Raw genomic sequence first — 12,627 nt, 5'->3', positions numbered from 1 at the left:
AGAAGTAGAGGGGCACAGCCTTCTCGGAAAAGACGGACACCCGGCTAGCTCACTCCATTTACTTTATTCAAACAATTGCAAGGTTATTTGGGGCTGGGAATGGTTCCAACTACCAAAGTCATCTTGTTCTTGCTGCCCATGAGAACAGACAGCCCACACAGATCTCAGTCCCTTCTGATTATGACAAGCCACAATCAAACGCAAGAGCTCCAAGTCAGCCAGGAGTGTCTTAGAACCAAGGTCAGTACAACTGCCAGCTCTCGCGGAGCACCAAGTGCAGATTCTCCAGAGAAACACTGTTTCTTCAAGGTTTCAACAGTCTCAAAACAATCCTCAACTTCTATTGATTAGCCAAACACTGTAAAGGCTTTGCTGAAGCATTTCTCTCCAAGCCAGACACAAAGACCTTACTCTGCGCTCCACGGCAAGCCATACTTTACACTTCCCTACACGTAGTGACATTTGATCTGTCTCTATTTCAGACAAAGTCTTCAAGTTACCCTGGCACTGCAGAGTTCAAGCCCTTCTTTGTGGTAAAACACCAAACTAACCTCCCTGGAATGGAGTTGTAGGTAGTTGTGAACTGCCATGTGGGTGCTAGGAATCCAGGTCCTCTGAAAGAGCTGCTAGTGCTCTTACTGCTGAGCCATCTTTCTGTCTGTCTGTCTGTCTGTCTGTCTGTCTGTCTGTCTACCTCTCAAGTGTGTATATGTGTGTGCACACGAGTGTGTGTGCATGTGGTGTGTGCCTGTGCATGCATATGTGTGTGAGCGTGTGCATGCATGTGTGTGTGTGTGTGCATGTGTGTGTGCGTGCATGCTTGTGTGTGCGTGTATGCGTGTGTGTTTGAATGCATGTGGAGGCAAGGGGGGAAACTGGCAGGACTCTGTTTGCCCTTCCATCATGTAGGTCCCAGAGACCGAACGCAGGTCATCGGGCTTGGCAGCGAGTGACTTTACCCACTCCACCATCTTGCTGGCCCCTTCCTTACTTTTCACTTAGCAGCAGCCCCTTGTGAAAGTTGGCCTTGCCTCCTGTCTGTAGTCCAGGCGGGACTTGGACTGATGAGCTTCCCGCTTCAGCCTTTCCACCAGCTGGGGCTTTAGATGTTGGCATCTACACCTGGAGCTGTGCCGGTGACTGCCATTCCCTCTCATCCCTTTCAATAGTTCATCAAAAACTTCTGTTGTGGTTGTTTTGTTAGTTTGAGACAGGATTTCTCTGTGTTGTCCTGGCTGTCCTGGACTCACTCTGTAGCCCAGACTGGCCTCAAACTCACAGAGATCCGCCTGCCTCTGCCTCCCGAGTGCTGGGATTAAAGGTGTGTGCCACCACCTCCCGGTGATTTATTTTCTCTCTCTTTTTTTTAATATTTATTTATTATGTATACAATATTCTGTCTGTGTGTGTGCCTGAAAACCAGAAGAGGGCACCAGACCCCATTACAGATGGTTGTGAGCCACCATGTGGTTGCCGGGACTTGAACTCAGGACCTCTGGAAGAGCAGCCAGTGCTCCTAACCACTGAGCCACCTCACCAGCCCAATTTATTTTCTCTTAATTCATACCCCTATGCCTTTAGAGGTGGCTCCAGGATTTCCTTAGCCTTGACTCACATACTATGCAGTGGCCTGAGATCTTGTCATTTCTCCTGATGCTGAGGGACCTGAGAGTGTAGGTGACTTTGGAAAACCCAGGGGCCTGGCACGTGGGCTATTTCCACACCTCATTTTCGGATCAGTCTGTCTTTACTCTCCACACAGAAAGTCAAGGTAGATTGGTGGATGGAAGTTCCCAGGCCAGGTTTTCCTTTTCACCTTAATCTGCTTGGAGGGAGACTATAAAGAGCCAAGTCTCTAACCCAGGCTGGGCCTACTATTTTGTTTAATATCAGGTGCAGTATATTCCTTCCTGATGTAACACAGAAAGTCACCATATTGGCATTAAGAATAAAACAAAACAGAAAACCCATCATAAATTTAGCAGTTTAACCAACACGAATGTCCGTAGGTTGATCAGTCCATTTCCTGTCTGCTATTGGCTCCCGCATTTCATGTACAGCATTCATTCGCCTCATCCCAAGGTCCTCAAAGATTCCCTGCTCATTATCCGACCGAGAAAGCCTAGAGTCTCATCTAATTCACCCGCACAGTCGCCCCAGATCTCATCAAGCCATCCAAATTAGGAATGGCTGAGAAGGAGACACCCTGGGACGAAGTAGTCACTCTTCATGGACCTGAGATAGTGAGGAAACAAATTGTCTGTTCTTAAAATAGAGCAGAAGAGTAAGGATGAAGAGCTAGAGAAGCCCCGGCTTGGAGAAGGAGGAAAGTTAAAAGCAAAAGGCATCACTGTGGTCGAAACAGTTTTATGAACACGGCCTGGCAAACCCAGGTTCAAAGGTCTGGGAACAGTCATAGGAGGTACATGTGTCTGTCCTCTGCGTCTTTTTGTGTGTCCTAAGGTAGGTAGATGGTAGCCTTGGAGCTGAGGTATTGATAACCCACCATCTTCGTGGAGCCTTTCGCGGAAGCTACAGGTTTCAAAATGCAGCGGCGGTGGGGACACTTTTGAAGAGCTACTAACGCGTCTGTTCGGGAGAAAGGAGATACAGATTCGGTGGTGGTGTAAAGCCAATATCTTGTACAAACTGAAGTTGGGACAGACGGCAGCAACCATCCTATGACAGGTTTCAATGTGGGGACAAGAGGATGGTGAAATAGCAGCTTCATAGTGTGTCGTGTTGGTGGCCAGGACAAAATGCAGCCTCTGTGAGGGCATCGTTTCCAGAATACTGACAGCAGTGATGGAGGCAGGCGCAGGAGGGAAGGGGTCACCTTAGGATCTGCTCTGTGGTAAGAGCCTGCCACACACTATTGTCATGCAGATGTCCCTTGACAGAAAAGAAAATAGAACAGCTTCCTGAACAGCCCGCCCCTGGTTCTCTAACTCCAGGTTAATGGCTTTTCCTCCCCTCCCCTCTAGTGGTAGTAAGGATTGAACCCATGGTCTCACACGCTAGGCAAGCACCTATTCCTGTCTCCGTTTAAGTTATTGGGTTATTAACTTTGAACTCATGCTAATCCAGGCTAGCCTTAAGCTTGTATCGTCCTAACCCCTGAGAGCTGGGATCACAGCCTGGTTCTACCAAGCCCACCCAAGACTTCTACATCAAACGGCCAAATGCAGTGTGTGGATTGTGGTCTGATCATCGGGCTTTCTTAAAACCTCCAGTCTGACGTTACTCTCTCTTCTAAGAAGTCCTTGGTGGGCAGTTTTGCAGACTAGCGCTAGGAAAAAAGTCGGCGGCAGAGCAGTTACTTTCTGGCTGGTCTCAGACAGCGGACTCAGGCTTCTCTACAATTCTAGAACCTGTAAGAAGAAACCCCCACTTCTTCCCCCTCAAGTGTTTTCCAAAGCTCTGGGGAGTAATGAGATGCCTGTGGTCTCAACAAAGGCCAGAAACTAGATGGGGCTTTCTAGCCTTCAGGAGGCAGTGGATACAGCAGGCATCCTGATAGGATCTTTACTCAACAGCCAGGGCCAGGCTGCGGAACTTGCTTTCCTTCACGTCTGCGCATGCGTAAAACAGTGCAGCCCTGGTCAGTAGCTAGTACTCCCAGGCATACCAGTGGGTGGGCGCTGAGCGGCAGCAGCCCCAGTGAACGTTACTTAGTGTTGTATTTGTTCCTGTTTTTAGTGGGAGATGATGTATTGGCCCTCTTGCCCGCCTAGCCCGCCTCGCCCGCCTAGCCCGCCTACTTAACTGCAAAGGAGCCGGCTCCCTTGACCAGCCTTCCCTGGGGCTGCTGGACCGCTTTTTCCGGGACGGCAGGTCAAGGTTTTCCAGGCTCCTGGGACAAAGAAGTGGCTCCCAGCGGTTATGCTTGTGTTCTTATCTGTTTGTCCCCACATAGCTTTGCCTGCAGCTTCCAGAATGCCTTATTATGTTGATCTGGTCAGCACTACTTGGAGCTGGGCCTCCCTGGATCACTCCCGCCTACAGGCAGGACAGCCTCACCAGGCCTTGTAGAAGTCAGCAAGGTCACCACTTTTCCCTGGGCCCATATGAGCACTGGGAATAGTATCTTGAGACAGTATTCCTTTCTTGGTGTCCCCTACTTTGTGGTACTTTTTCTTTTTGATTGCCTAAAATGACATACTATACTCCAACAGGTAGGAACACTGCTTCAGTGAGAACACCCTGATTTCAATGGCCTTTCATCTGCTTGTTTATTTTGAAGATTTATTTTATTATTTTTAAGTAGGTGTGTGTGTGTGCGCTCGTGGATGTGTGGGTGTGTAAATGTGTGTGGGTGCATGTACGTGCGTGTGTGTGCAGGTGGCCTTGGAGTCCAGAAGACAGCATCCCTGCAGTTGAGGTACTCTGAGTTGCCTGACACATCCCAACTCCTCCCAGAGAGCGGTGCATGTTCTTAACTGCCGAGCTATAGCTCTCCAGGCCCCCCAGGGGCCTTTTAAACACACAGCCGTCCGGTGTTCTTAGGGAAGCAGATACTCCTGGAGCATTGCGCCAAGACTTTACAGGGTTTAGAGTTATTTCATAAGTTCCCTCATGCTATTCGGTGGCTGCTTGGCATAGACAAGGCCATTACCACTCACAGAGGGCAAGGGATTTTCTCAAGGCAGTGTGATGTTACTGTGGTATAGGATAAGTAAAGGAGGGATGGGCGGTGAGAAGGAGAAAGCAGAGGTGAATGAGAGGAAGGGAAAGCAGTCGGAAGATTATTTCAGTCTTGCCTCCATCCTGTCTCCTCACGTCCTGGGCACGTGAGCTCTGATTTAGCAATGCCACCTTTGCCAGCTGTGGAAGTGCAAGAAGAAGGATCGAAAAGAAGGCACATGAAGTTACAAAGGACCTTCCCAGAGAAAAACACACGCTAACGAAGTTGATAGACAGGATGTTGAAAAGCCACTCTGAGCCTAAGAGCGAAGGAAGCTGAGGTGAGGGGGCTTTCCTCCCCGACACCTGCACCCAGCTCATTCAAGACCATGTTTGGACGGCCCCCGGAGTCCAGGCCCAGTCCTGAGTACTCAGGGGCTAAAGCAGCTTGTGGTCAGTGGGAAGATGAGGTGGCCCTCTTCCCAGACTCTCTTGGCTGCTGCCTTGGTATTTGAATTCATGAATAGTCTCAGGTACTAGAGCCAAGGCTCACAGAGAAATGCAACCTCAGCTGCTTCCTCCCGGAGAATCCCGCCCCACCCCCACCCCAGGGTCTCAGCCGGTCCCTCTTCTCAGCTCCTGAATGAACCTGCATTTCTCCTGCCCATCTGGGGCTCCGGCTTCCGGTGCGCTCAGCCTTCACTGTCGTCTTCCCGGGGCATTTGATGGGCTCAGGAAATTACACCACACGGAAGATGGAGCGGCAATCAATTAAAAAAAAAAAGAATTACGTTTCTAAGAAAAATTAATCTAGGCTTCGCACAAGTGTTGTTTGTGTACCATATGCCCTAATGTCCGTGGTACTATATATCTAATTTCTAGCTCTTTTCTCGCCCCTCCCCATCCCAAGACAAAAGGAAATCGATTTTTAATCTTCTGCTTTCCCAGCATACTGACGATCCAGGAGCAAAGATTGCTTTTACTTTTAACCCATTCTTCCGACACCACCCTCCCTCCTCTCCGCCAGGCTACGTTTCTCCCGGCTACTAGTTTAGTATATTGGCTGTGCATGACTCATGAAGCTGCAGTCTGATTGGACGAAAACCAAGCAGCACCCCTGCCACCCCACCCCAACCGGTCAGTCAATTACAGCTATTCTCGGCTCCATTCACAGATTTATTAGCTCTCACACAACGAGGGAAATTCATTCGGCAAAGTTCATTCATAAAAATTTCAACAGCCTGCGTATCATCCGCTCTGCTCAGCGTTCTGCTGTGCACAGGCTCCTGAAGGAGACTGCAGGAGGGTTCGGGAGGGAAGGACACCCCGAGAAGGGGTGGGCCGGCCGGGATTGGACCCGAGCTGCACCGAGGATGCCCGGACCTCAAGCAGGAGGAACAATGCGGACCAGCGCCCGTCGCTAGGACTCCTGGCTGGTGGCCCAGAACCAAGATCCTCCGAGAGAGGGCAGCCGTCATAACCCCAGCCCATACAGAAGGGCCTTTGACTCTTATGTGCTTTTTTTATTTTTCCCTTTGAAATGAGCAATCACGGAACAAATAAAGGGTTAATGGGCCAGTCGCTGCCCCGCCCCGTGGGAGCTGGAGGGAGCAGGTTTGAAAGTTCCTGTGCGCAGCGGGAAGGGGGGTAAATATTTCTGCTAAGGCTAGAGGCGTGGTGGCACTGCTGCCCCAGCCTGGGGACTCCGGGGAGAGGACCGCCTCACCCCCTCCCCAACTCCCCGGGCCTTTGCCAGGGCCGGGAAGAGACTGCAATCAGAACCGAGGAGGCATCTTCCTGGCCTGTTATCCTTGAGAAGTCAGGGACCCGGGCGGGTGACCGCCGGAGCAGAAGTGAAAGGTGGCTGTGCTTGAGGGTCTAGCGGACAGTGAAGCAGTTTAGGCTTCGGTGGCCCGTCTCAGCCCTTCCAAGGCTATGCGAGAACGCAGCCAGGACAGCCAGGCAGGACTCGCTCTGTATGTAGGATTCTTTGGGCACCTGGGGATGCTTCACAGGGCCAAGTACAGCCGCTTTCGGAACGAGTCCATCACGTCTTTGGATGAAGCGAGTCCAGGAGGCTCGGTTGGAAACAAGGGCTCGTCGCCGCCTCCCTACCCAGCCCTGGCCCCTCACCTGCCGGCTGAAGATGCCACTGTGCCCACCCAGGAGAGCCCCACCGCGCTGTGCACCTTGATCCCCCGTATGGCAAGCATGAAGCTGGCCAACCCAGTCACTTTTCTGAGTCTGAAAACCTTTTGCCTGGGTACCAAAGAGGTACCCCGGCTGAAGCTTCAAGAGAGCCAGGATCAGGCTCCAAGCAGTCCAGCTTCCCCAGAGACCAGTCTAAACAGGACTGGGCCTGCTCCTACACCGTATCCGGACCAGGTGGGACCCAGGGCCACCACTTTGCCTCCTGATGCTTGCCCACTGCCTGGCCCTGGACAACCAACCCCTAGGAGCAGGCAGGACAGGCATTCTCTGCAGCACCTGTTGGGGTCCGGTCTGCACTACTGTGTGAGGGTAAGTCTGTAAGGTCTACTCCCTGAGCACGGGCAGGAAGGCGCTTGGCTCTCTGCAGGGGCTTCATCTTACCTGGCTGGGTTCTAGGCTGCAAGAAGATATACCTACCGTTGTATCTACAGAAATGAGAATCGTCCTTACAGATTTGCTACAGGGATCTGGCAGGTACCAGAGTCAGACCCTCTTTGCTCCTCGGGTATGAGGGACTGCTAACAGATAGGCAGACATAGCTTCTCACAGAGACAGACAAGATGGCAACTTAAGGTCTTCTCTGGTCCAGCGTCAAAGATGTCTCGTGGGATTCATAGTTGAAACCTAATAGGCTATTCTGACTCTTACACTTGAGGTGAATACAGTAGAGGTTTCCATGCCAAGATAGAGGAAGGTGTCAAGGGCCTTGTCTCGGTTTAAATTTTCTGAATCTGACATTTAACAAGCACTTCTGAAAACCTAGCAAAGCCCCGAGTGTTGTAGCAGGAGCCAGCCTTAGTTGCCTGCATAGGACCGTGGGAGCAAGAACAGATGCCTGGGACCAGTGGGAATGCATGCTGTTCTTCATGGAGGGTATAGATGAATTAAGATGAAGAGCGACTTCCAAAGTTTAATCTTGGGTAACACTCAGGGTGCCAGAGACAGAAACAGAGGGAATTAGGAAAGGGGATTCCTAAGTTTGCTCTCGATGTGTCAGATTACAACAGTGATATCTAGAGGTGCTGGTATACAGGAGATGTCTAGGGATGCTGGTATACAGCTGATATCTAGGGGTGCTGGTATACAGGAGATGTCTAGGGGTGCTGGTATACAGCTGATATCTAGGGGTGCTGGTATACAGCTGATATCTAGGGGTGCTGGTATACAGCTGATGTCTAGGGGTGCTGGTATACAGCTGATATCTAGGGGTGCTGGTATACAGGAGATATGTAGGGGTGCTGGCATACAGCTGATATCTAGGGGTGCTGGCATACAGCTGATATCTAGGAGTGCTGGTATACAGGAGATATGTAGGGGTGCTGGTAAACAGGAGATATCTAGGGGTGCTGGCATACAGCTGATATCTAGGGGTGCTGGCATACAGCTGATATCTAGGAGTGCTGGTATACAGGAGATATGTAGGGGTGCTGGTAAACAGGAGATATCTAGGGGTGCTGGCATACAGGTGCTATCTAGGGGTGCTGGTATACAGGTAAACTGTCTCCTCGGCTCAGTGTTGAGCTTAAAAAGTCAGAACTGAAGGTAGAAACTGAAGCGTGAGTAACTGTGTTGCAAACGGAGCACATGGATCTCAAGGAAGGCTTAATGATGGGTACTGCAAGGAGGACGGGCTCTGGGGACAGCTTGGTACAGCCCCTAAGGAAGATAAACCCAGCTCCTGCCCTCTCCGGGGTGCAGCACACCCTGGCCAGGCTCGCATGTTTGAGGAAAGCCCACAGGTGCTTTGCACTTGTCAAGCTGTTGGGTGCCAGCCCTTTGTGGTTTGGAGGGATTCCCAAACCTATGATCTTGGCACCTGCCCATTGCTTCAGATTCCTATCTGCCCCCCCTTTCCTCATGTCCTGCACCCCCACACCCACAGACCTGTATAATTTTAAGTGTGAAGAGTTGCTGGGTGATGCCCATTTCCCCCGGGAGGTCCCCTTCCCAGGGTCTCTGGGTTTTTAATGAGGAGACCAGCGGACTTCTCACAGTGGTAATCACTTACCGCAGGAGAAGTGCTGACCCCGTGACCCAGATGCACGTCACAATATTGTACCAATAAATATACAAAGCCTAAAATATATTAATGTGTATAGATCCTAACTCAGAAAACAAAAGGATTCTATTTGTTGTGTTATCAGTTAAAATGTCTCTGAGGAAATGGAATTCCGAAGGAGGAATTTTTCAAGTCAGAAAGAGAATGAGGTCGGGATTCATGTCTCCTATTTACCATTCTTAGCTTTCTTCCCCACAGGGCCCCACCCGGGGTTGGCCTTCTGTTCCTCACAACTCTATTGGGATGTGAACCAATTTTTAAAAATGAAGCACCAACCTCTTAATTTTCAGTGAAAATTATTGCATCAATGAGACATACCATGATTGCTATACTCTTGTGTACGGGCTCAATATGAAGATGTGAATAAAAGCTTGTTTGGAGTGTTAGATTCAGGTCAAGGGGTCAAGAGACATCCTGGATGGCCAGTAGACATGCTGCCAGTGAGGACTTAGGTACAAATTTTGTAAGTAAAAGGAGCAGCCACCCGTTCTGCTTCCTTATCCACATATGTGAGCACTGTTCTCTGCTCCCAGTCACTCATACGTCTGACTTACACATATGGTGAACCAATCCCATTTCAGGAACTGCTGTAGAAACCAGACATTGGTCAACAAAATAGACAAACTCTAAGCATCAGAATGGGTCCCATCCCTGTGGAGCTTTTAATGAATAGACAGGTCGGTGTCCTGTTTCAAATGTTAGTGATGCCGTGGAGAGTATGGGAACAGGGTCAACAGGAAGGCAGTCCCTTGGGTGGAGATGCTGTATCCTGGGTATGAATCAGCATTGTGATGGCATCTTCATTCACTGCAACAGAGACTCCGTTTTTCCATCTACCCTAAGTTAGAGTTGGCTTTGGGTTAAACAACCTTTAAACAAGTTTTTTCTCATGATCTTAATGTAGAATTAGTAATGCTATCAAAAATTTTTCTTTGACTCTTAAGAGTCTATTTGGAGTGTGGGGGTTCGTGACAGGGTTTCTCTGTGTAACAGCCTTGACTATCCTTGAACTTACTTTGTAGACCAGGCTGGCCTTGAACTCACAGAGATCCACCTGCTTCTCCCTCCCAAGTGCAAGAGCCTATTTTTAAGGAACTTTGGTTTAGCTCAGATTTTGATTCTTTTGGAAGGTTCTCAGGGAAGGTGGGCTAATGACCCAGTCTTTGTGAGCTACCAAAACAGGCTGTAGTCTGGGTAAAGTATTGGAGTAGGTGAAGTTCTTTACATAGTGTCAAATGGTGACTTTTGTCTTCAAGACAAAGTCTTACTCCTCTGAGGTCTTCCCAAGGCATTCTAGCCATCGACAGACACTCCTGTTGGTCTCTGAGGTGCCCCACACAATCTGCAGTGAGTGTGAGGACCAAAAAGAGCGAGCCCTGAGTTCTTGAGCATCTCTTGCACCAGCATCTAATGACTCCAGGCATCTCTTTCCCTTCTCTATCCTTTAAAATATTAGCTTTATTCCTCCCACTCCCAACCCTAACATAATTCAAAGACTAAGGCAGAAAGAGGCTCCTTGGAGATGTCCCCTAGTGGTCCTAGCTACTATCCTCTGCAGAAGACTGTTTTCTCTAAATCAGCCTAGACAGTTATGATGCCTGCATACAATAGCTAGTGAGTAGCAGACGGAGGTCCCATCCTGTTTGCCTTACTCTCCCCCCCCCTTCTCTTCCCATTAGCAACCTCCCCCCTGACATATTACCTAGAAATGTATTGATGGAGCAAAGTAAACGGCAGGCCACACTGTGCAGGAAAGCTTTCTTCCAGGGTCAGTGCATACACCTGGCCTGGCTGTGCATCTGTGTGACTCTCAACTCCTGCACTTTGCCTAGCCTCTCTCAACCATTGCCCCAGACTGGAATTGCACCCAGATTGCACCCAGGGCTCCGGTGCCACAACCTGGGTGGTTTATGCAACAGAACTTTACTCCAGTTAAGGAGTCAAGAAGCTTCAAATGAAACCTTAGACGGGCCAGCTCTCTGCCCAGGCTCTGGGAGAGGAATCCTTCCTGCCTCTTGCAGTTTTCAGTGAGTGCCAACAGTTCTTGGTGTTTGGGGGCGACAGGCACACCCCTCTCTTCTCAGCCACTGTGTTCACACTGCAGTCTGCATGGTGTCCATGGCCAAATCCTTGCCCTCGGGAACAGGAGTAGCGGAATTAAGGCCTGCTCCCATTGGGAGGACCTGCTCCGATTGGGAGGATTCCTCTTCATGACCCATCTGCTCACATGGGCCTTCTTGTGTTCAGCAGCTGTACATGAATTGAGGGGTTTCTTCCTTACCTTTGTAAATATCACAGCCTGCTCCTTCCCCAGGATGTCCCCTGTCAAAGAATGTGTTTGATTCGTGAGCCGATAAGCTAACACTCTGAATCCTGTTTGTCTGAACTGGATATAGTCCACAATACTACGTGTGAACTTACAGTTCCTTCTTCGTGGGGGAGCCCAGGACTGCGGGCTACAGCAAGGCTAGTGCTCCCATCTCCCAGCACCAGCACCCAGTGGCTCTGGGTCTCCTTCCTCCTTAGAAGACTGAGCTAAAGCAGCGACTCTGACACCGACTGTATGATCTTGGGTGGGGGTTTCATTTGCCTGTTTAAAACCAGAAGTTGGAATGAAATGCTGTCTTGGAGCTCGAGTCCGGGGCTTCCTTTCCATTCATCTATATTATCAGGATCTCTGTTATTAAAGCTTCCTGGAGGAACTTCCTAGTAGCTTCTTGGTGGCCAGTAGAAGGAACGGCTTTAGGGGCACACTGGGTAATTATTGTCCCTTTCTATATGGCCCTTAGCTGGCTGCCACTGTTGAGGCAAGAAAGGCATCTTATTCCTGAGTGGAGCTGGTGGGTGTAAAGAGGGTGGGGGTGGAGTATAGGGTGTGTGTGTGTGTGTGTGTGTGTGTGTGTGTGTGTGTGTGTGAGAGAGAGAGAGAGAGAGAGAGAGAGAGAGAGAGAGAGAGAGAGAGAGAGAGAGAGCGAGCGCAGGGCAATGCATATACAAAGTGGCTTCTCTTGAGACCCTCACGCACCTTGTGACCTCTCCAGTTCTTTTCACCACTGGACAGCAGACCAGACACAGTGATGGGGGTCAGCGAGTCTAGGCTCTCACAGTTGAGCAGACAGAGGTTTGATTATGAGAAGCGCCTCGCCTCAAACCACGCATCCCCTCGGTGGTGGGCTCCAGATGCCTGGATAACACTCTGGCTTCCTCAGCTCACCTTGCTTGTTTCTCCTAGGTCCCTGCATTGTGTGTGCTACTGCAGGTCGGCTCTTCCTGGTCAGGGTGGTGGGCGTGCTTTTGAAAGATCAAAATGAAAGCTTTTTTTTTTCTTGTGGGAAAGCAGTCTTAAAGTAGCAGTAAGAAACTAAAAGCGAGTGTGGAATCGTGGCAAGGAGTCTGTGTTAGTCTGCTTCCCATCGCTATAAGAATTATCCAACGTTGAAATATTTTATAGAGAAAAGGGACTGACTCAATTCACCCCCTTGGAGGCTGCAAGTCCAGAACTGGACAGGTCCATCAGGTGAAGGTCCCTTGACGGCATCACAGCCTTGACGGCATCACATTGGGGCAGATGGCCTCTTGGTGAGACGCGGCGAGAGCGAGGTTATTGGAGAGAAAAGCCAGACAGACTCAGGGTCCAGACTTCTTCCTCTTTTATAGCAGGCCGCCTTTGTGGGAACTGACGAGGGTGCTATGGGAGCTTTCCAAGGGAAGGCACCCAAAAACCAAATTCTCTG

At 50.0% G+C, this 12,627-nt stretch overlaps 1 protein-coding gene across 2 annotated transcripts in view; it reads left to right on the top strand.

The window, feature by feature from the left end:
* Positions 1-5,736: 5,736 nt before the first annotated feature.
* Shc4 (SHC adaptor protein 4) overlaps positions 5,737-12,627 on the top strand; it is a 93,850-nt gene continuing 86,959 nt past the window's right edge. Inside the window, exon 1 of one of the 2 annotated variants that reach the window (XM_075962032.1) lies at positions 5,737-7,143. In XM_075962032.1, coding sequence (XP_075818147.1) covers positions 6,559-7,143 — 585 coding nt within the window. In that variant the 5' untranslated portion in view covers positions 5,737-6,558. Of the gene's footprint in view, positions 7,144-7,268; positions 7,309-12,627 lie in introns of those variants that run through there. The other variant, XM_075962033.1, reaches the window with a different exon arrangement.

This window comes from Microtus pennsylvanicus, chromosome 2 (assembly GCF_037038515.1).
Source record: "Microtus pennsylvanicus isolate mMicPen1 chromosome 2, mMicPen1.hap1, whole genome shotgun sequence".
Taxonomy (NCBI): domain Eukaryota; kingdom Metazoa; phylum Chordata; class Mammalia; order Rodentia; family Cricetidae; genus Microtus; species Microtus pennsylvanicus.
Note: the sequence above shows the minus strand (reverse complement) of the source record. Positions and strands in the feature narration are given on the sequence as shown.